Source organism: Bufo bufo, chromosome 5, assembly GCF_905171765.1.
Source record: "Bufo bufo chromosome 5, aBufBuf1.1, whole genome shotgun sequence".
NCBI classification, from domain to species: domain Eukaryota; kingdom Metazoa; phylum Chordata; class Amphibia; order Anura; family Bufonidae; genus Bufo; species Bufo bufo.
Window position 1 is genome coordinate 462,429,811 of NC_053393.1, and position 23,247 is coordinate 462,453,057.

At 41.2% G+C, this 23,247-nt stretch overlaps 1 protein-coding gene across 3 annotated transcripts in view; it reads left to right on the forward strand.

Annotated features, from left to right (window-relative positions):
- LOC121002302 (ATP-binding cassette sub-family B member 5-like) overlaps nt 1–23,247 on the forward strand; it is a 1,125,761-nt gene that overhangs the window by 1,050,846 nt on the left and 51,668 nt on the right. For 2 of the 3 annotated variants that reach the window (XM_040433698.1, XM_040433699.1), the window contains exons 3-10: nt 6,141–6,198; nt 7,387–7,537; nt 10,594–10,636; nt 10,722–10,913; nt 10,998–11,169; nt 14,680–14,804; nt 14,890–15,064; nt 15,364–15,477. In XM_040433698.1, the coding sequence (XP_040289632.1) occupies nt 6,141–6,198; nt 7,387–7,537; nt 10,594–10,636; nt 10,722–10,913; nt 10,998–11,169; nt 14,680–14,804; nt 14,890–15,064; nt 15,364–15,477 (1,030 nt within the window). The remainder of the gene's footprint in view (nt 1–6,140; nt 6,199–7,386; nt 7,538–10,593; nt 10,637–10,721; nt 10,914–10,997; nt 11,170–14,679; nt 14,805–14,889; nt 15,065–15,363; nt 15,478–23,247) is intronic. The other variant, XM_040433700.1, reaches the window with a different exon arrangement.

Below are 23,247 nucleotides of genomic sequence, written 5' to 3' on the forward strand. Positions count from 1 at the left end.
TCTTTGGAATATGGGCCCCTTTGCCCACCTAGGCTGCAAAAAAGTGTCACACATCTGGTATCTCTGTATTCAGGAGAAGTTGAGGAATGTGTTTTGGGGTGTCTTTTTACATATACCCATGCTGGGTGAGATAAATATATTGGTCAAATGCCAACTTTGTATAAAAAAATGGGAAAAGTTGTCTTTTGCCAAGATATTTCTCTCACCCAGCATGGGTATATGTAAAATGACACCCCAAAACACATTCCCCAACTTCTCCTGAGTACGGAGATACCAGATGTGTGACACTTTTTTTCAGCCTAGGTGGGCAAAGGGGCCCATATTCCAAAGAGCACCTTTCGGATTTCACAGGTCATTTTTTACAGAATTTGATTTCAAACTCCTTACCACACATTTGGGCCCCTAGAATGCCAGGGCAGTATAACTACCCCACAAGTGACCCCATTTTGGAAAGAAGACACCCCAAGGTATTCCGTGAGGGGCATGGCAAGTTCCTAGAATTTTTTATTTTTTGTCACAAGTTAGTGGAAAATGATGATTTTATTTTTTTATTTTTTTTCATACAAAGTCTCATATTCCACTAACTTGTGACAAAAAATAAAAACTTCCATGAACTCACTATGCCCATCAGCGAATACCTTGGGGTCTCTTCTTTCCAAAATGGGGTCACTTGTGGGGTAGTTATACTGCCCTGGCATTCTAGGGGCCCAAATGTGTGGTAAGGAGTTTGAAATCAAATTCTGTAAAAAATGACCTGTGAAATCCGAAAGGTGCTCTTTGGAATATGGGCCCCTTTGCCCACCTAGGCTGCAAAAAAGTGTCACACATCTGGTATCTCTGTATTCAGGAGAAGTTGAGGAATGTGTTTTTGGGTGTCTTTTTACATATACCCATGCTGGGTGAGATAAATATCTTGGTCAAATGCCAACTTTGTATAAAAAAATGGGAAAAGTTGTCTTTTGCCAAGATATTTCTCTCACCCAGCATGGGTATATGTAAAATGACACCCCAAAACACATTCCCCAACTTCTCCTGAGTACGGAGATACCAGATGTGTGACACTTTTTTGCAGCCTAGGTGGGCAAAGGGGCCCATATTCCAAAGAGCACCTTTCGGATTTCACAGGTCATTTTTTACAGAATTTGATTTCAAACTCCTTACCACACATTTGGGCCCCTAGAATGCCAGGGCAGTATAACTACCCCACAAGTGACCCCATTTTGGAAAGAAGAGACCCCAAGGTATTCGCTGATGGGCATAGTGAGTTCATGGAAGTTTTTATTTTTTGTCACAAGTTAGTGGAATATGAGACTTTGTATGAAAAAAAAAAAAAAAAATCAGCATTTTCCACTAACTTGTGACAAAAAATAAAAAATTCTAGGAACTCGCCATGCCCCTCACGGAATACCTTGGGGTGTCCTCTTTCCAAAATGGGGTCACTTGTGGGGTAGTTATACTGCCCTGGCATTTTCCAGGGGCCCTAATGTGTGGTAAGTAGGTAAATGACCTGTGAAATCCTAAAGGTGCTCTTTGGAATATGGGCCCCTTTGCCCACCTAGGCTGCAAAAAAGTGTCACACATGTGGTATCGCCGTATTCAGGAGAAGTTGGGGAATGTGTTTTGGGGTGTCATTTTACATATACCCTTGCTGGGTGAGAGAAATATCTTGACAAAAGACAACTTTTCCCATTTTTTTATACAAAGTTGGCATTTGACCAAGATATTTCTCTCACCCAGCATGGGTATATGTAAAATGACACCCCAAAACACATTCCCCAACTTCTCTTGAGTACAGCGATACCAGATGTGTGACACTTTTTTGCAGCCTAGATGCGCAAAGGTGCCCAAATTCCTTTTAGGAGGGCATTTTTAGACATTTGGATACCAGACTTCTTCTCACGCTTTGGGGCCCCTAGAATGCCAGGGCAGTATAAATACCCCACATGTGACCCCATTTTGGAAAGAAGACACCCCAAGGTATTCAATGAGGGGCATGGCGAGTTCATAGAAATTTTTTTTTTTTGGCACAAGTTAGCGGAAATTGATATTTTAAATTTTTTTCTTCTCACAAAGTCTCCCGTTCCGCTAACTTGGGACAAAAATTTCAATCTTTCATGGACTCAATATGCCCCTCACGGAATACCTGGGGGTGTCTTCTTTCCGAAATGGGGTCACATGTGGGGTATTTATACTGCCCTGGCATTCTAGGGGCCCTAAAGCGTGAGAAGAAGTCTGGAATATAAATGTCTAAAAAATTTTACGCATTTGGATTCCGTGAGGGGTATGGTGAGTTCATGTGAGATTTTATTTTTTGACACAAGTTAGTGGAATATGAGACTTTGTAAGAAAAAAAAAAATAATTCCGCTAACTTGGGCCAAAAAAATGTCTGAATGGAGCCTTACAGAGGGGTGATCAATGACAGGGGGGTGATCAATGACAGGGGGGTGATCAATGACAGGGGTGTGATCAATGACAGGGGGGTGATCAATGACAGGGGGGTGATCAATGACAGGGGGGTGATCAGGGAGTCTATATGGGGTGATAACCACAGTCATTGATCACGCCCGTGTAAGGCTTCATTCAGACGTCCGTATGCGTTTTGCGGATCCGATCCATCTATCAGTGCATCCGTAAAAATCATGCGGACATCTGAATGGAGCTTTACAGGGGGGTAATCAATGACATGGGGGTGATCAGGGAGTCTATATGGGGTGATAACCACAGTCATTGATCACGCCCCTGTAAGGCTTCATTCAGACGTCCGGATGCGTTTTGCGGATCCGATCCATCTATCAGTGCATCCGTAAAAATCATGCGGACATCTGAATGGAGCTTTACAGGGGGGTAATCAATGACAGGGGTGTGATCAGGGAGTCTATATGGGGTGATCACCACAGTCATTGATCATGCCCCTGTAAGGCTTCATTCAGACGTCCGGATGCGTTTTGCGGATCCGATCCATCTATCAGTGGATCCGTAAAAATCATGCGGACGTCTGAATGGAGCTTTACAGGGGGGTAATCAATGACAGGGGGGTAATCAATGACAGGGGGGTGATCAGGGAGTCTATATGGGGTGATCACCACAGTCATTGATCACGCCCCTGTAAGGCTTCATTCAGACGTCCGGATGCGTTTTGCGGATCCGATCCATCTATCAATGGATCCGTAAAAATCATGCGGACGTCTGAATGGAGCTTTACAGGGGGGTAATCAATGACAGGGGGGTAATCAATGACAGGGGGGTGATCAGGGAGTCTATATGGGGTGATCACCACAGTCATTGATCACGCCCCTGTAAGGCTTCATTCAGACGTCCGGATGCGTTTTGCGGATCCGATCCATCTATCAGTGCATCCGTAAAAATCATGCGGACATCTGAATGGAGCTTTACAGGGGGGTGATCAATGACAGGGGTGTAATCAATGACAAGGGGGTGATCAGGGAGTCTATATGGGGTGATCACCACAGTCATTGATCATGCCCCTGTAAGGCTTCATTCAGACGTCCGGATGCGTTTTGCGGATCCGATCCATCTATCAGTGCATCCGTAAAAATCATGCGGACATCTGAATGGAGCTTTACAGGGGGGTGATCAGGGAGTCTATATGGGGTGATCACCACAGTCATTGATCATGCCCCTGTAAGGCTTCATTCAGACGTCCGGATGCGTTTTGCGGATCCGATCCATCTATCAGTGGATCCGTAAAAATCATGCGGACGTCTGAATGGAGCTTCACAGGGGGGTAATCAATGACAGGGGGGTAATCAATGACAGGGGGGTGATCAGGGAGTCTATATGGGGTGATCACCACAGTCATTGATCACGCCCCTGTAAGGCTTCATTCAGACGTCCGGATGCGTTTTGCGGATCCGATCCATCTATCAGTGGATCCGTAAAAATCATGCGGACGTCTGAATGGAGCTTTACAGGGGGTTGATCAATGACAGGGGGGTAATCAATGACAGGGGGGTGATCAGGGAGTCTATATGGGGTGATCAGGGGTGATCAGTGGCTAATAAGGGGTTAATAAGTGACGGGGGGGTGTAGTGTAGTGTAGTGGTGCTTGGTGCTACTTTACTGAGCTACCTGTGTCCTCTGGTGGTCGATCCAAACAAAGGGGACCACCAGAGGACCAGGTAGCAGGTATATTAGACGCTGTTATCAAAACAGCGTCTAATATACCTGTTAGGGGTTAAAAAAAACACATCTCCAGCCTGCCAGCGAACGATCGCCGCTGGCAGGCTGGAGATCAACTCTCTTACCTTCCGTTCCTGTGAGCGCGCGCGCCTGTGTGCGCGCGTTCACAGGAAATCTCGCGTCTCGCGAGAGGACGCGCCGGCGCGTCCACTCGGAATGAATCAACCACCTCCAGGACGCGTCTGTGCGTACAGCGGTCCGGAGGTGGTTAAGGACTCTCCACCTACCTCCTACCTCTAACTTTGTCATTGGTTCCGATATGGACCATGACCGCTGGATCTTCTCCAGCCCCTCTCAGTAATCTGTCAACCCGATCCATGATGTGTCGAACTCGAGCGCCAGGAAAACGCCGTTTGACGATCCCGGTGTTTGTGACAGATTGCCCTATCTGTACCCCTAATAATTGAGTCTCCCACTACCAGCACCTGTCTGGCCTGCCCTGCTCTCCTGGTCCCCTGCTTACTGGAGCTAACATTCCCCTGACTGACAGAGGAAGTGTCTCGCTGCAGCAGTGCTCTCCCTGAACTGACATCACCCTCATCTGCCAAACGTGCAAACTTGTTGGGGTGTGTCAGATCAGGGCTAGCCTTCATGGCACTCTTCCCTCTACCCTGCTTTCTAACTGTTACCCAGCTAGCTACGTCACTTTTCAGAGTCTCCTCGCTACCACCCTCCCTCACATCTACCCCATAGAGTGCTTGCTCAGTGAGCAGCAAACTCTTTTCCAAATTGTCAATGCTTGTCAGTGTTGAAATTCGCCCGTTTATATACTCGATGTGCGATTCCAAATCGGCAATTTGCTCACATTTTGAACAAATATATGCACCCTCAAACGGCTGTTCCAGGACTGCATACATTAGACACGATGTGCACTGGACTGTGCTGTCAATAATGGAACACATACTAAGTGGGGATTAAGCAAGAAAAGAGAAAAATACAATATAATGCAGTGATAAGAATCTAATTTACTGTAGTCCCTGAATCTAAAGTCACCTAATCTAAAGTCACACACTTAATACAATCACACACAAACTCAAACACTCAAATGCTCACAAACTCGCGTTATTTGCCTGCTTGTATAAATGCAGCTCTCTAACCAGCCTGCTTTTTTTCTCTGGATTTTTGGTGTCCGGTTTGGTTGAATCACCTGTCAGATTTAATTAAATCCAATAAATTCGGTCAGAATCGAAATTGCCCCAATTGACCTCAAAAGTAATGTATGGCCCAATCCTGTTTAATGTCAAGACAGCATGAGTAGTGTCAAAATGACAGTGACGCATATGACTATGGGTAAACGGTTGTAGACGGTGGTAACAAACAGCCTGGTTAAATAGACACTGCACTGATTTTTTTTAATTAAAAATGGTCCACAAATTATCCCTTTTTCTCTGTCTTCTACTTTGTTCTTCTAATATGCTAGCATTTTGAGTGATTCACAAAAGTTTGCGATTCGCACAAATTAGAATCTTTAGAGAAATTTGTAACTAATTTGATTCATGCAGATTCCATTTGTTCATTCTAATGATCATAGAGACTGACAGTCTCTAATATATATAATTTATATGTTTGGAAAACCATAAACATAATTAAAAGGTGTTTTAAGATGGATGACACCAATTGGCAAAGCTGAAAAGTAGCAGCATCCTCCTTTTCAGTTTGGACCCCGGGAATAAGAGATGTGGTGTTAATGGGTACAAAGTCTTATCCTGAAAAAAGTGGTCCAGCATAGTTTTTGTGATTTCAACCAAAGGCATCAGTACCTAGTGCAATTATTCTATCCACCCCATGCTTTCACTAAAACTAGATGTATGTGTGATCTATCTATCTATCTATCTATCTATCTATCTATCTATCTATCTATCTATCTATCTATCTATCTCTATTTGCTTATATCTGTCTATCTATTCATTATTTAAACATTTTTATGTTTCCTTCTTAGGGGTCATAAAGAAAATAAACAAAAAGAAAAACCAAAGGCAGTTGGACCCTTTGAAATTGTAAGTCAATTCACATAACACATTTATGAGGTCGTATAAAAAAAAATATTCCTAAAACCATTGCTGCTTAAGTAAGCTACAGGGGTTGAAATAAAAGAATAAAAAATAAATAAAAGGTAATTCTATACTCACCTCAGCCATGGAACTCTCTTTCTCCTCCCATTCTTTGTATGTAAGACTGCAACAGTGACGTGGAGGTATATGGCATGTGACCACTACAGCCTATCCGTGGCCGTATACCGCTGAAACCAGTGATAGGCTGCAGCATCCACAAGTCGTACACCTCGACATCAACGATCCAGTCTTGTATACAAACAGTGGTAGGAGGACCAGGGGTGAGGTACGGAGCTGGAGAAATAGGTGAGTATAGCATGATATTTTATTTTATACAGTTTCCTGGCATGGGGAAACTTTACTTAAACTCAGACAATCCCTTTAAAAGACAATCTGTCACCCTGAACATGATATCCTACCGGCAGTAAGTTACAGAGCAGAAGGATCTGAGCAGATTTGTATACACTGTGGCTTATAGTTAAAGATTCCTTAGAACATGGAATTATTTGATTTAATCCCTAGCTCCTCTGGGCTTGTCAGTCTAATGGGCTGATTGAAAGCTACCAGCACATATAGGACAGGTCTCTGTCAATCATTGAGTGAGAACGCCCATTGGACTCATAAGAAGAGAGAAAGCAGGTATTACAGTTAGTAAATTCCATGTCGTGCAGAATCTTTTCTGACAAAATTTTTTATTTATGTGCTCGGTTCCTCAGAGAGCTGCAGGTCCATTGTATCACTTACTCGAAATCAACTCTAATTGCCTAAACTTTACTATAACCAAACTGCTGACAGCAGCAAGATTTTATGACATATTCAGCAATACATGCTGGCATTCTACCACATGCATGGGGCTAATGCCATCACTGCAACTATCTCCATCATAGTCGCAGTGACTGTATTCGATTAGTAGTCGTTCAGAGAACATTAGGCAAGAGCACTGGCAGGTATGAGAGTATAAAAGTAACTGCGGACTTTGGGCCTCTCAGTACTGATTATTCAGCAAATAAGTAAGCTATTAAAAATGTCTTCATATTTTTAATGTATGCAGAGCTTTTAGATGGCACTGCCAGCTCTTCTCTTGTAAGGAAATCTATAATTTTACACTTTTATTTTTTCCTCTTCTTTTGTTAGTTTCGATATGCGAGTCGGTTGGATATTTTCTTCATGATTACTGGATTTCTTGGAGCTTTAGGAAATGGAATATGCCAGCCGCTGATGCTTGTTGTGTTTGGTGACATGACAGACAGCCTTGTATGCTACAACTCATCAATCCAAAATACATGTAAGCTTTATGCTAGGATTTATTTATTTTTTTCATTATTACCAACATATGGACATGGAATTGATTATAAAAAAAAGCATATAAAATTTAAGAAAAAGAATTGGATTGCACATCCTCAATACTATGCTTTTATCTAACTGCTTCTCAGCACAATTTATTGTATACCTACCCCTATGCTGCATGCTGTACAAGAGGCATTAGTATACAATTTGATCAAAAAGCACAGGCCCACTCACCGCCACAAGGTTGCCTCTTTGAATGGGATCCTACTCTAAATTTGGCGCAGCAATGCACGGCGACCACCGATGCCACAGCACCGCCCCAGCAGGCAGCAGGACCCAGTAGCCAAACAGCACCCCCGCTGTCTGGCAAAGCCACCCTGGCACTGGGCCCCACCAACCCACCAGGACAGCACCAAAGCAACAATGGCCGCCATGCAGTACTGCACCATGTGAACAGGTGTGGAACTCACCTTATCACATATTCTCAGGAATTCCAACTGAGAGGTCGGAATTTATACCCTTATGCAGACTCCTGCTAATTAAAAGCACTTGGGCCGAATGGGGAGGAGTGCTGATACCAGTGGGGGGAAAAGAGCATAGATTCTACAATACATATAAAATATAAGAAAAAGAACTGGATCGCACATCCTCAATACTATGCTTTTATCTAACTGCTTCTCAGCATAATTAACATCGCTTCTCAGCGCAATTTATCATATACCTACCCCTATGCTGCATGCTGTACATGAGGCATTAGTATACAATTTGATCAAAAAGCATAGGCCCACTCACCGTGAGAAGGTTGCCTCTTTGAATGGGACCCTACTCTAAAAAGCATGTGACAGGATCATCCTCATAGAACAGGCATGCTCAACCTGCGGCCCTCCAGCTGTTGTAGGACTACAACTCCCACAATGCCCTGCTGTAGGCTGTTTGGGCATGCTAGGAGTTGTAGTTTTGCAAAAGCTGTAGGGCCGCAGGTTGAGCATGCCTGTCATAGAACATTTCAGTAGAGATTGTGCTGTTTAGTGTTGATCGAGCATGCTCGGCCGAACGCCATTTCGGCTCGAGCCTCGCTATGCTCGGCCGTGTGTGCTCAAGTCAGTGTATTTAAATGTAATTTAGCATCTTTTTATGAAAAGTTTCTGCAGGGATGTGATCTCCCAACCCCTTGTACATTAGAGGCAAGGACCTTATGCACTCAGCTATACAGCTGAATTCTAAACTGTGTCAGAAAAACCTCATAGTAGTTTCTGATGTAGTGAGTATTTCTATTCAGCAGAATACTTATTTTTGTGCATGTTAGCATGTAGCTCTATAGTACAGTGGTTAATGTCCTTGCCTCTAAGGTGCATGGTTGGGAGTTTGAATCCTGGCAGAAATGTTTGTATATATATATATATAAGTTTTTAGCCATAGTATATTTACATATTTTTTATATATTTAGAATATATAATATATTATAATATATGTAAATATATTATGGCTAAAAACATCAGTAGTAGTTTCCCACATATTATGCATTCATATGTATCAGAAGTATGTATATATATATATATATATATATATTAGTAATTACACATTTATTTTGTGCCATACATTTTTTACAATTACCAAAAATATATATATACTGTATATATATAAAATTAATCGCTTTTTCTGAAATGTTTCTGCCAGGATTTGAACTCCCAACCATGTACATTAGAGGCAAGGACATTAACCACTGTACTATAGAGCTACATGTTAACCAGCACAGAAATATAAAATAAGTCTTCTGCTGAATAGGAATACTCACTACATCAGAAACTACTATGAGGTTTTCTGATATAGTCTAGCCTTCAGCTTTATAGCTGAGTTGATAAGGTCCTTACCTCAAAAGTACACTTTTTGGAGTTCAAATCCTGACAGAAAATTTTCTGAAATTTGATTTAAATACACTGGGGTGTCCCCAAGCAGTTACTCTATATATGGAGACATACCCAATTCTTCCCTTGTTGGGAAGAGCAGCCCCTCTTAAGGACAAATTCCTCAGCCCAGAGTGAGAAATTTGGTGTCCCTATGCTTCTGCTGTCTCAGGCTACTAGGGTCTATACACCATGTCTTCCCCACCAGCCATGGCACCTGGAGCTTTACTTCCTCATCTCTATATTGGCAGCATGGGCAATAACATTTTTTAGGAGAACAACTAGAACCCATACAATACACAAAGTAAACAATATGATATACATCCATCAAATAATACAGTCTTTATCTTCACTGCAATGACTGTGGCCAGCCCGGAAAAACATGTCACACACTGTACTGCATCACAGCAACTCACAACAACATAATCCCTGGTTACTAAAGAAACAATACTAGTTCAAAACATGTCCAGAGGGATTCACTCAACCACTTTACACCTGCACCCATTATTACTTGGACCTCACTGCATACAGACTGATAAAGGTGCCAAAGGGTTCAGCGGGAGCTATATAATTCCAGATGCTGTAAACTTACCCTACCGGTGGTTGAGGGCAGCCAGAATTTTATCATTAACTCTATAGCTATGTAGGGTGAATCGGAGGACATTTGTAAAGAAGAGAAAAGAAAACACAGCACAGGGAAAATAATGATTTAAATTTTTTACTACTACGTCATCAGCTGAATAATCCAGTTCAGCGGGTTCTCTGAGATTTTTATATTGATGGGTTATCCTTGGCAGGGGTCTGACTCACGGGACCCCTACCGATCAGCTGTTTCAGGAAGCTGTGGCACCCACCAGGGTTCAGGTGAGTGCCATGGCCTCCTCACAGCTTAAACAGCACAGTGCTGTCCATTGGATAGCGACTGCGCTTGATATAGCACATGACATCACATGGCCTAGAAAGAGGACTAAGTGCTTCCGGAGAACGATGGCCTCTTCATACAGCTGATCAGTGGAGGTACTGAATTGGACTCCCGCCAATTTTATATTGATAACCTATCCTGATGATAGGTCATAGGTATGAAAATCCTGAAGAACTCTTTTAACCTAATTACAACACAATACATTACAAGAGATTTTTTTCTCCACAGCTGCTTGTGAAAAGTTCAAACCTCTACCTGAACAGATGAGTGAGTAAGTATTTAGATTTTATAATTTTTGCTCACACTTTGTTACAAAGGAATACATTTATCCATAATGGCTTTATTTGTGTCACCAGGTATTCCCTCTACTATGTCGGAATAGGAGCAGGTGTTATACTCTGTGGCTACGTCCAAGTATCGTTTTGGGTTTTAGCTGCAGCAAGACAGACAAGGAGGATGAGGAAAATGTTTTTTCATTCAGTTTTATCACAAGAGATTAGTTGGTTTGATGTTACCAAATCTGGAGAACTTAACACACGTCTAACAGAGTAAGAGAATTCTGCCCATATACTAGTCACCCTAAATTGGTTGCATAAGTGTACATATTATTTACAGCAATAATTGTTTTTTAGAGATGTCAACAAAATCAATGATGGAATTGGAGATAAAGTCGGCCATCTTGTGCAGAATGTTGCAACCTGTGTAGGAGGACTGGTAATTGGACTAATCAAGGGTTGGCAACTTGCTCTCGTCATATTGGCCACAAGTCCCGTGGTGGCAATTTCAACTGCAATTTGTTCCAAGGTAAAGCCTTTAATGCTGTTTGAATTAATAAAAGTTTAATAATCTAAAGCAAACATATAAGTGAGATCCTGAAATGAGTTGTGTGATCAAACTAGCTTTGGAGAAAAAAATAATTGCGTTACTCTTTCAGGCATTATGAATAATGCCAAAGTTTATTTTCTCAAAACTGGTCATCTAATGCCACTCATTTTGTGATATCTGGAACCAAGAAGAAAGATCAGTACTATATGACAAGTGTTTAACTGGTGAGATGACCATGTGTATTATGGATCTTCATGTGAAATGGCCAACTTAGGCCCGCTTCACATATATAAGTTGTGTCTGACCAGCTGTCAGCCCCTAGAAACACCAAGTTACATATGCTGTATTGCTAGTGATATGGTTTCACACAGACTGTAATGCCTTCCTCCAGCCACATGAGGCCACTGTGTCTTTAAGAAATAAATAAATGTTGTTGTTGATCCCAGAGGATGTAGGAGGAGTTCAAGTTCCTGGGCTGAAAGAGTAGGAGTGCTGCGACCTTGCTGAGGTGAACAGAGAGAGACTGGCTGTTGTGAGACAGATCAACAGGGACTATAAAGTGATGTTTCCTGGCTGCTGTGGGACATATCAACAGAGACTGTGAAGTGTGTCCGAGTGTAGTGAGATCGAGCAATTCAAAGACCAGTACAGGACAGGTTACTCCTGTCAGAGCTGAACTATGTAGATGCCTGTACCTGCAGTCCAGACAGAGAAAGGAAAAGACCGCGCTGGGGCAAGCAAGTGATCGGATCAGGAGCCAGACTGCACCTGCCTACACATACCAGACCAAGACAAGCAGCTACCTGCATAACTGTGAGCGTGCACCGGTGCTAATCTGTGGTAGGGCATAGAGCAGGAAACTTGTCAGTGCGTTGTATAAACGTGCCCTTAGTAGCAGGGGCAGACAGTCATTTGTTGATTGCGCCTCTGGTGCATCGGCACAATACTGTTAATCCAATTTTCTGGCCATTTATATTTTGTCCTTTAATAAAGCCGGTATCTTCTTCAGCCTCCTTGTCTGCTGTACTGCATTTGAACCCTGCCCTACACTCACCTAAAGAATTATTAGGAACACCTGTTCTATTTCTCATTAATGCAATTATCTAGTCAACCAATCACATGGCAGTTGCTTCAATGCATTTAGGGGTGGTTCTGGTCAAGACAATCTCCTGAACTCCAAACTGAATGTCAGAATGGGAAAGAAAGGTGATTTAAGCAATTTTGAGCGTGGCATGGTTGTTGGTGCCAGATGGGCCGGTCTGAGTATTTCACAATCTGCTCAGTTACTGGGATTTTCACGCACAACCATTTCTAGGGTTTACAAAGAATGTGAAGAGTGTGAAAAGGGAAAAACATCCAGTATGCGGCAGTCTGTGGGCAAAAATGCCTTGTGGATGCTAGAGGTCAGAGGAGAATGGGCCGACTGATTCAAGCTGATAGAAGAGCAACGTTGACTGAAATAACCACTCGTTACAACCGAGGTATGCAGCAAAGCATTTGTGAAGCCACAACATGCACAACCTTGAGGCGGATGGGCTACAACAGCAGAAGACCCCACCGGGTACCACTCATCTCCACTACAAATAGGAAAAAGAAGCTACAATTTGCACGAGCTCACCAAAATTGGACTGTTGAAGACTGGAAAAATGTTGCCTGGTCTGATGAGTCTCAATTTCTGTTGAGACATTCAAATGGTAGAGTCCGAATTTGGCGTAAACAGAATGAGAACATGTATCCATCCTCTGGCTACTTCCAGCAGGATAATGCACCATGTCACAAAGCTCGAATCATTTCAAATTGGTTTCTTGAACATGACAATGAGTTCACTGTACTAAAATGGCCCCCACAGTCACCAGATCTCAACCCAATAGAGCATCTTTGGGATGTGGTGGAACGGGAGCTTCGTGCCCTGGATGTGCATCCCTCAAATCTCCATCAACTGCAAGATGCTATCCTATCAATATGGGCCAACGATTCTAAAGAATGCTATCAGCACCTTGTTGAATCAATGCCACGTAGAATTCAGGTCGTTCTGAAGGCAAAAGGGGGTCCAACACCGTATTAGTATGGTGTTCCTAATAATTCTTTAGGTGAGTGTATATGTATATGCACTTAGCGCACAGATCTGCCCTATAGAGCTGGACATAAAAATATAGCATGCAGCGATTTTCTGTCTGGCCCTATTTGACATCCGGCATCATAAATATCTGTCAGATGTATGAGAACAATCCCATAGAAAACTATGGGATCAGTTCTGTTTTAAGTTCCCCTCTGATGTTTTCAGCACCACACCAGAGGAGAACTAAGCTGGATGGCAGTATACAGGTGAAACTCTAAAAATTAGAAAATCGTGCAAAAGTCCATTTATTTCAGTAATGCAAATGAAAAGGAATTGCATTAATGCAGCTTAAAATTAGAATTTTGTGAAAAGGTTCAATATTCTAGGCTCAAAGTGTCACACTCTAGTCAGATAATTAATCCATACCCCTCTGAGCAAAGGGTACCTCAAAATTGAGACTTTGGAGTTTCATAAACTGTAAGCCATAATCATCCAAATTATAACAAATAAAGGCTTGAAATATCTCGCTTTGCATGTAATGAGTCTATCTCATATGTAAGTTTCACCTTTTAAGTTGCATTACTGAAATAAATGAACTTTGCACAATATTCAAATTTTTCGAGTTTCACCTGTATATGTAAAAAGGGCCTGATAATATTAACATCTTTAGATCTTACATTTAAAACAGAATACATTTTATTTCATCTATCTGTAAGATTTTCGTAACAGGCCATTATACTTTTATTACAGAAAAGTCCCACCAAACAAGCTTTCCATTACAAAAATGGGTTATACTATTACCGTATATGTGGTGTGAAACTACTTCAGTAACTGTCATAATACCAAATCAAGATCTTGAAAGGATTTAAGTGCCAAATGTAGAAACCTTAGTAATTGTCCTGGATAAGAAAGTATTTTTTTTCCCTAAAAAAAGCACAACTGTTTCTGAAATTGCAATTCAGTCCCATTCACTTGAATAGGGATGAGCTACAATACTGGACATATCCCATGGATGAAGTATAACTCTTTCTTGGGGGAAAACAGACCATTTTTTTAATTCTAGAGAAACTTTTTACAGAGCCCAATGCCAAGGGCTATTAGAAAATGATCTGTCATGAATTATAATCATAAATATTTGTGACCTGAATCCTGGTTTTACTTGTTTTGGGGGGTGTAAAGCTAACACTACCTGCATCTATAGGTGATTTACTGCCTCTTCCTAAAAGCTTAGAAAAAATTGAAGAATTCTAATATTTTATGTTCCTGGTAAATGCTTTTACAGTATGTAATAAAGAATGCAAATTACATGACAGTGTCCATACTTCTCATTTGCATTACATATTACATATTGTACCAGCATTTACCAATAGTATAAAAATATTAAAATTCTTTTACTTTTCCCCATTCAGCATTTATCATATTTTTCTTAGATGGTGGTCTCACTGACTAGCAAGGAGCTGTCAGCTTATGCAAAAGCAGGATCTGTCGCTGAAGAGGTCCTTTCCTCAATAAGGACTGTGGTGGCATTTGGAGGACAGGAGAAAGAAATTCAAAGGTACAAATGTCACATATGGACACATATAAAAGGTTTTCAGATAAACGTAATGCATCATTATTGAAATCTGTTCTTGTATTTTCAGATACACAAATAATTTGGGAGAGGCCAAGCAAATTGGAATAAAAAAGGCCATTACGTCTCAGTTGGCTGTTGGGTTTATGTTTTTTATGATTTATGCCTCTTATGCACTTGGATTTTGGTATGGATCAATCTTAATATTGGGCAAGAATGGATACACCATTGGAGATGTTCTTGTGGTGAGTAAAAAATTTTTTTTACTTTTTCAGACTGGGAAAGTTATTATGAACTGTCTTGATTTTTGTGAGACAATCTCATGAACCAGACTGCAAAGCATATGGGTTTTTGCACATTTTCCCCGAAACTTGATATATTGGGGGTGTTGTCCAGGGGTGGATGTCCTGATTCATTATGGTTTTGCAATACCAAAGTGCCTGGGTCATTAATATAATCATTCCATGAAAAAAAAAAACATTATCAACATTCTGTGCTAAAATGATTTATGTAGTGTATTTTATTTTACTGTCTTTCCCTTCAGGTTTTATTCAGTGTCGTTCTTAGCAGCTACTGTGTTGGTCAAGCTGCTTCTCATCTTGATGCTTTCTCAGTGGCAAGAGGAGCTGCTTATAAAATATTCCAAATCATTGACCAGGTAAATCATTGTTTGTTTCTTTGTATTTGTTTAGTTTTTTTAAGAAAATATTTTCTGTTTTATCAAGATTTATCTTTTCTGGTTTTTATTACTTAAAGATTACTGTTTCAAAACCATTCACAATAATTGCCAGGATGGCTCTGAGAGTACTGTTCTCATCTTCCCATATAAATTCCAGAAGCATTTTTTTAATTATTTTTGTAACTTTCTAATTGAATTCCTTATTTTGGTTAAATCATAAAAGGAGGCAAATGATTTACAGATTCTGTAAGAATATGTAATGCATACACAATGTATGCAACATGTTACAAACCATATTAAAGAGGGGAAAGAAAATTGAGAAAAGGGGTTGCGATAGGTTATGAACTCATGTTAATAGGTTTGGTCAGCTAGGAAATTTTATCCACAGTAATAAAAATGAAGGTGATAAATGCTAGATTTATGGGCGTATTACCACTAGGACCCAACACCAGTCATCAAAACAGAGAACCTAGCGTTAACAGCCTCAAAACCACTGCAAGTAAGAGTTTGAATGAAGCCCTGATTGAACACAGTCTATTCAAGTCTATGGTACTAATGGAAACAGACCTACACCAATCAATCCACTAATAGGTGATAAAAGCTTTTGCCAGCTTCACATATTAAATATAAATTTATTTTCCTCAAGATTGTCAATCTGAATTTTTCTTTTTTTGGTGACAACATTTTTGATCCCCCAGAACCTCCTTTTTTTCTTTCTCTCTCCCTTCATTTCCCTTTTTCCTGTTTAACATGGTTTGTAAACTATGGAATGTATTAAGTATGTATTAAAGGGATTGTACAATGCTTAAATATAGATTACTCATCCTCATGAGGGGTCTGACTCCCCGCATCTCTTTGTAGAGGAGGCAGCGCTCATGTGAGCGCTGATTCCTCTACAAGATTGCCTGTGCCTCGCCCCAATGACGTGGCCTGGTGTAATTACAGCTACCCGTCCCACTTAAGTGAGCGGAGTAGGAGTAGATGTAATTACTTTGCCCCACCTCTATAAGTGAGGCAACATGCAGGTAATCTTGAAGAGGAAGCATTGCTTGCATAAGCGCCACATCTTCTTTAAACAGTTCATTGGTGGGGGTGTCAGGAGTTGAATTAATTTTAAAAAAATGGATAACCATAATGAATGATAGAGATTACAAGTAATTAATGTCTATAGCTCAATACACTTATATTGTCTGCTTACCAGCTGTATACGAACTGTAAAATGATGAAACTTACAATTACAATAACCTGCTCAAGTACCATCAGCCTTTTTTTCCACAATCACTGAAGTCTATTAGGTTTACAACATATCTGGGAATTTAATAATATTTATTGAAGATAGTAGTGGAGGAATCCACTTCAAAGGATGACTAAAAATAACACATAAACATTTCAGTATTAAAAAACATCATACTGGATGGCGCCCATAAAACAAAAATAATAAAAGCATAAAATAAAATATCACTGGATGCTCCTGATGATATAATATGTATATAGGAGCCCGATCGTTGGAGCTCAAGGGCTCTTGTTTGGGACAAATTAGTCTATATAAGTCCACAATAAGTCCTCAGTGGTCCACTGAGGAAGGGGCAAGTTCAGACCCCGAAACGCATTTGGTTTTAAGCTGCATTCAAGGGATCCCACATACTACATTTGTGGCTACGAGTATTACAAATTCCAGCTTCACTATATTTCTAGTTCAATTTGGCGCGCGCCTAACTAGCAAAACCATCTCAGCTAATCCAGCCTCCTGAGCTCTCCCCTCCGATCACGTGGATATCCTCCGATCACATGACCAGGGATCACGTGGAACAAGATAGAAGGTCCTTGATACACTTGGCGTCCGACCGCATGCAGACCGGAGCATCCAAGTGAACTAAAATTGGATCAAACGACGTCTGGAGGGGTAAAGTACTCATGGCACAAAGTATCTTATATATATGTACATGCGCTCATGTCCTCTTTCAGTACCATATGCCTACTATAGCATATGCCCCCCAAGCGGAGCAACGGTATTTAGTTAGTAGGCTTCATTAACCCTTTCCGTTATCAGTTATCTCACACAAGAGATTGTTGTACTTGGACATCCAAACCATCTGGAGTTCATACCGATCACGGTATTGTGGATTTATATAGACTCATTTGTCCCAAACAAGAGCCCTTGAGCTCCAACGATTGGGCTCCTATATACATACTATATCATCAGGAGCATCCAGTGATATTTTATTTTATGCTTTTATTATTTTTGTTTTATGGGCGCCATCCAGTGTGATGTTTTTTAATACTGAAATGTTTATATGTTGTTTTTAATCATCCTTTGAAGTGGATTCCTCCACTACTATCTTCAATAAATACTTGTTATAATACTGTTTATAAGACCCTGTCCATCTGGTACCAGGTAGTTTGAGTGCCCCCTACCACTTGTCACATTTATATCTGGGAATTTAACAGATTGTTGGCAAACCTGCTTGTTCTTTATATTAGTCTAGTCTTTCAAAAGTCAACAAAAGATGTTTCTCTTCAGTAGGACAGATTGTTGGATCAGTCTCTTAATAATCAACTCAGTATGTCAATAAAAAGGTATAACACAGCTATAATTTTGTCTTCAAACATGTATAACATGGTATAATAAGTACTAATAATATTACAAAATACAAAGGAAAATGTCTCTGGTTATCTTGCGGTAAATCCTCGGCGGTGCAAGCCGCAAATAGTGACGTGGGTTTTTGTCACTTATCCAACGTTCAATCAAAAAAGAGACTGCGCTGTCAAAAGAGCTCCTGAAGAAGCGTTGTAGCGAAACCCGGGTCGGGCGTCTGTGCAGGCTGTTCTGAATGCTTGTTATATTTTTAATTTTGTAAGTATAATAAATGAATTTTTATAATCGCACACCTTAAGTGCTTCACTATCCTCCGCGTTTCTCTGGTTTATGAGGAAACAGGGATCTATGAGAAGATCAAGGAATACCAAAGAAGGTGTTTTCTGAAGCCTATGGAGATGTAGGGACACAAGTGGTGATGAATACACACACTGTGAATGGAATCTTGTTGGTATATTATCTCCTTGCGGTTGTAAAACACAGTGGCAGTATTTCACCATATGGAGTTTCTATTTGCCCCCTGCAGGCACTTGTAGATCTGAGGAGGATTTTGTTACATCTTGTGAACCTGGTGAAAACCCATTTTTTTCCCTTTAAATCCGAGGAGAGAAGTTTGAAAAAGAGAGGAAAAGAAAAGTAATATTCTTTTGGCAGCGCAGTCTCTTTTTTGATTGTACTAATAATATTAGTTCAGGTAGTTGGGAAACAGTAGTTATAAAATGCTTAAAACAAAAAATCTTCTACTTCACTGGGCGGCTGTTAAAATCTATAACAAAATTTCCCTTCTCTAAAATACACAGCAGCTAAGGAAACAATAGTACATACAATAATACTACAGTATGTGCATGCCGATGCTATGTACAGTGGGGGAAATAATTATTTGACCCCTCACTGATTTTGTAAGTTTGTCCAATGACAAAGAAATGAAAAGTCTCAGAACAGTATCATTTCAATGGTAGGTTTATTGTAACAGTGGCAGATAGCACATCAAAAGGAAAATCGAAAAAATAACTTTAAATAAAAGATAGCAACTGATTTGCATTTCATTGAGTGAAATAAGTATTTGAACCCCTACCAACCATTAAGAGTTCTGGCTCCCACAGAGTGGTTAGACACTTCTACTCAATTAGTCACCCTCATTAAGGACACCTGTCTTAACTAGTCACCTGTATAAAAGACACCTGTCCACAGAATCAATCAATCAAGCAGACTCCAAACTCTCCAACATGGGAAAGACCAAAGAGCTGTCCAAGGATGTCAGAGACAAAATTGTAGACCTGCACAAGGCTGGAATGGGCTACAAAACCATTAGCAAGAAGCTGGGAGAGAAGGTGACAACTGTTGGTGCGATTGTTCGAAAATGGAAGGAGCACAAAATGACCATCAATCGACCTCGCTCTGGGGCTCCACGCAAGATCTCACCTCGTGGGGTGTCAATGGTTCTGAGAAAGGTGAAAAAGCATCCTAGAACTACACGGGAGGAGTTAGTTAATGACCTCAAATTAGCAGGGACCACAGTCACCAAGAAAACCATTGGAAACACATTACACCGCAATGGATTAAAATCCTGCAGGGCTCGCAAGGTCCCCCTGCTCAGGAAGGCACATGTGCAGGCCCGTCTGAAGTTTGCCAATGAACACCTGAATGATTCAGAGAGTGACTGGGAGAAGGTGCTGTGGTCTGATGAGACCAAAATAGAGCTCTTTGGCATTAACTCAACTCGCTGTGTTTGGAGGAAGAAAAATGCTGCCTATGACCCCCAAAACACCGTCCCCACCGTCAAGCATGGGGGTGGAAACATTTTGCTTTGGGGGTGTTTTTCTGCTAAGGGCACAGGACAACTTATTCGCATAAACGGGAAAATGGACGGAGCCATGTATCGTGAAATCCTGAGCGACAACCTCCTTCCCTCTGCCAGGAAACTGAAAATGGGTCGTGGATGGGTGTTCCAGCACGACAATGACCCAAAACATACAGCAAAGGCAACAAAGGAGTGGCTCAAGAAGAAGCACATTAAGGTCATGGAGTGGCCTAGTCAGTCTCCGGACCTTAATCCAATCGAAAACCTATGGAGGGAGCTCAAGCTCAGAGTTGCACAGAGACAGCCTCGAAACCTTAGGGATTTAGAGATGATCTGCAAAGAGGAGTGGACCAACATTCCTCCTAAAATGTGCGCAAACTTGGTCATCAATTACAAGAAACGTTTGACCTCTGTGCTTGCAAACAAGGGTTTTTCCACCAAGTATTATGTCTTTTTTTGTTAGAGGGTTCAAATACTTATTTCACTCAATGAAATGCAAATCAGTTGCTATCTTTTATTTAAAGTTATTTTTTCGATTTTCCTTTTGATGTGCTATCTGCCACTGTTACAATAAACCTACCATTGAAATGATACTGTTCTGAGACTTTTCATTTCTTTGTCATTGGACAAACTTACAAAATCAGTGAGGGGTCAAATAATTATTTCCCCCACTTGTATATCCCTGAATAACTTTGTACGTATTCTGTAGGGAACATTTTTTACACCATAATAGTGGTGTATAAAAGTCACAAATTATGGAGGAAACCTTATTTGTGGCAAATTTGCAACTTTTTGAGCTTCTCGCAACTCACTAAAAGTGACAAGAAACAGGGTGGGACAGTAGGAGGAACGTTGCCTCTCATGCAGCTAGATTTACTGTCATTTATGCCAGAAACTGGCATAATTTAAAGCTAAAATCTACACCATCCCATAGGTGTGCAGACAGTCAGAAGATAAACCTAATTTACAGCATTAAGAGTCATAAACCTGACACACCTCACTCCAGCGCACCAGGTATAAAACTCCACTCTTTAAATTCCCCTTGCCTTACTTGGGTTTATTTTGAAGCTTTACTTTATTTGGAGAAGCCAATGACTAAGCATACTTTATCTTGTTTGCTTTATCAATATTTGCATAGTCAAGGTACTACACACAAACTGTCTCACTGGTGCTGAAGTAAACCACCCTCTTATCAGATAGATATCTGACCCAAATGCTGTTTTCATGTTTCTTCTTAGACTCATGCCTACCCTTAAAGAGGTTTTCTGATCCTTAAAAATTATGTACATATGGTTTAACTGCAGTATGATGGATCACTTACTAATGTAGTATCGGTAGCTGTATTATCTCTGTAAGCAAGTTTCCAATGCAGTTACATGATCATGATTCTGATATTTATTTTCTGCTGTGTGACCTCCAGTAGTCCAAACATGAGGTTATCTCCCCTCTCCTTCTCTATCCTGTCCTCTTCTCTATCTGCTAATTCTACTCATTATTGTCTCCTTATCTCTGGAGAGAGTAGACTTCACATGCTGGGTTGCAGGCAGCCGATCCAGCAAAGTGTAGGAAGCAGAGAATTGCCTCAGGAGCAGAGTACTGTATCAGTAGCAGAATAGTATTTCAGTAGCAGAGCAGTGTCTCAGTAGCAGAGTAGTAATTCTTCAATAGCAGAGTAGTGTCTCAGTAGCAGAGTAGTAATTATTTAGTAGCAGAGTAGTGTCTAAGTATTAACGTAGTCTTTCAGTAGCAGTACCTTTTCTTAGTAGCAGAGTAGTGTCTTAGTAGCAGAGCAGTGTCTCAGTAGCAGAATAGTGTTTCAGTGGCAGAGCAGTGTCTCAATAGCAGAGTACTGTCTCAGTAGCAGAGCAGTGTCTCAGTAGCAGAGCAGTGTCTCAGTAGCAGAGCAGTGTCTCAGTAGCAGAGCACTGTCTCAGTAGCAGAGCACTGTCTCAGTAGCAGAGCAGTGTCTCAGTAGCAGAGCAGTGTTTCAGTATTAGTGCAGTGTTTCAGTAGCAGAGGAGTGTCTTAGTAATAGAGTGGTGGCTTGGTAGCAGAGCAGTGTCTCAGTATCGGAGTAGTAATTCTTCAGTAGCAGAGCAGTGTCTTAGTATTAGCACATTGTTTCAGTAGCAGAGCAGAGTCTCAGTAACAGAGCAGTGTCTAAGTAGCAGAGCAGCAAAAAAGGGGGTAAGCAGCACTCCGGGTCCCAATTTGGGGTCAAACGCCGATAATAAAAATATGGTAAGATGGTGCCCGCATATGGGGATCCTGGCTGGGGGTCCCATCAAGTAGCAAGCTATAGAGAAATCCACAGCACACTTCAATTCAGGTAAAAAATCTGGTTACTTTATTAGTATAAGCAGCATACAGATAGCAACGTTTCAACCATCTCTGGTCTTTCTCAAGCAATCAAGCTCTCATAGCTTGAGAAAGACCAGAGATGGTTGAAACGTTTCTATCTGTATGCTGCTGTTACTAATAAAGTAACCAGATTTTTCACCTGAATTGAAGTGTGCTGTGGATTTCTCTATATCTTAAGTAGCAGAGCAGTGTCTCGGTAGCAGAGCAGTGTCTCAGTAGCAGAGTAGTGTCTCAGTAGCAGAGTAGTGTCTCAGTAGCAGAGCGGTGTCTCAGTAGCAGAGCGGTGTCTCAGTAGCAGAGCGGTGTCTCGGTAGCAGAGCAGTGTCTCGGTAGCAGAGTAGTGTCTCGGTAGCAGAGTAGTGTCTCGGTAGCAGAGCAGTGTCTCAGTAGCAGAGCAGTGTCTCAGTAGCAGAGCAGTGTCTCAGTAGCAGAGTAGTGTCTCAGTAGCAGAGTAGTGTCTCAGTAGCAGAGCGGTGTCTCGGTAGCAGAGCGGTGTCTCAGTAGCAGAGTAGTGTCTCAGTAGCAGAGTAGTGTCTCAGTAGCAGAGTAGTGTCTCAGTAGCAGAGCGGTGTCTCGGTAGCAGAGCAGTGTCTCAGTAGCAGAGCAGTGTCTCAGTAGCAGAGCAGTGTCTCAGTAGCAGAATAGTATTTCAGTAGCAGAGCAGTGTCTCAGTAGCAGGGCAGTGTCTCAGTAGCAGAGTAGTAATTCTTCAATAGCAGAGTAGTGTCTCAGTAGCAGAGTAGTAATTATTCAGTAGCAGTAGCAGTCTTTCAGTAGCAGTACCTTTTCTCAGTAGCACAGTAGTGTCTTAGTAGCAGAGCAGTGTCTCTGTAGCAGAATAGTGTTTCAGTGGCAGAGCAGTGTCTCAATAGCAGAGCAGTGTCTCAGTATCAGAGCAGTGTCTCAGTAGCAGAGCAGTGTTTCAGTATTAGTGCAGTGTTTCAGTAGCAGAGGAGTGTCTTAGTAATAGAGTGGTGGCTTGGTAGCAGAG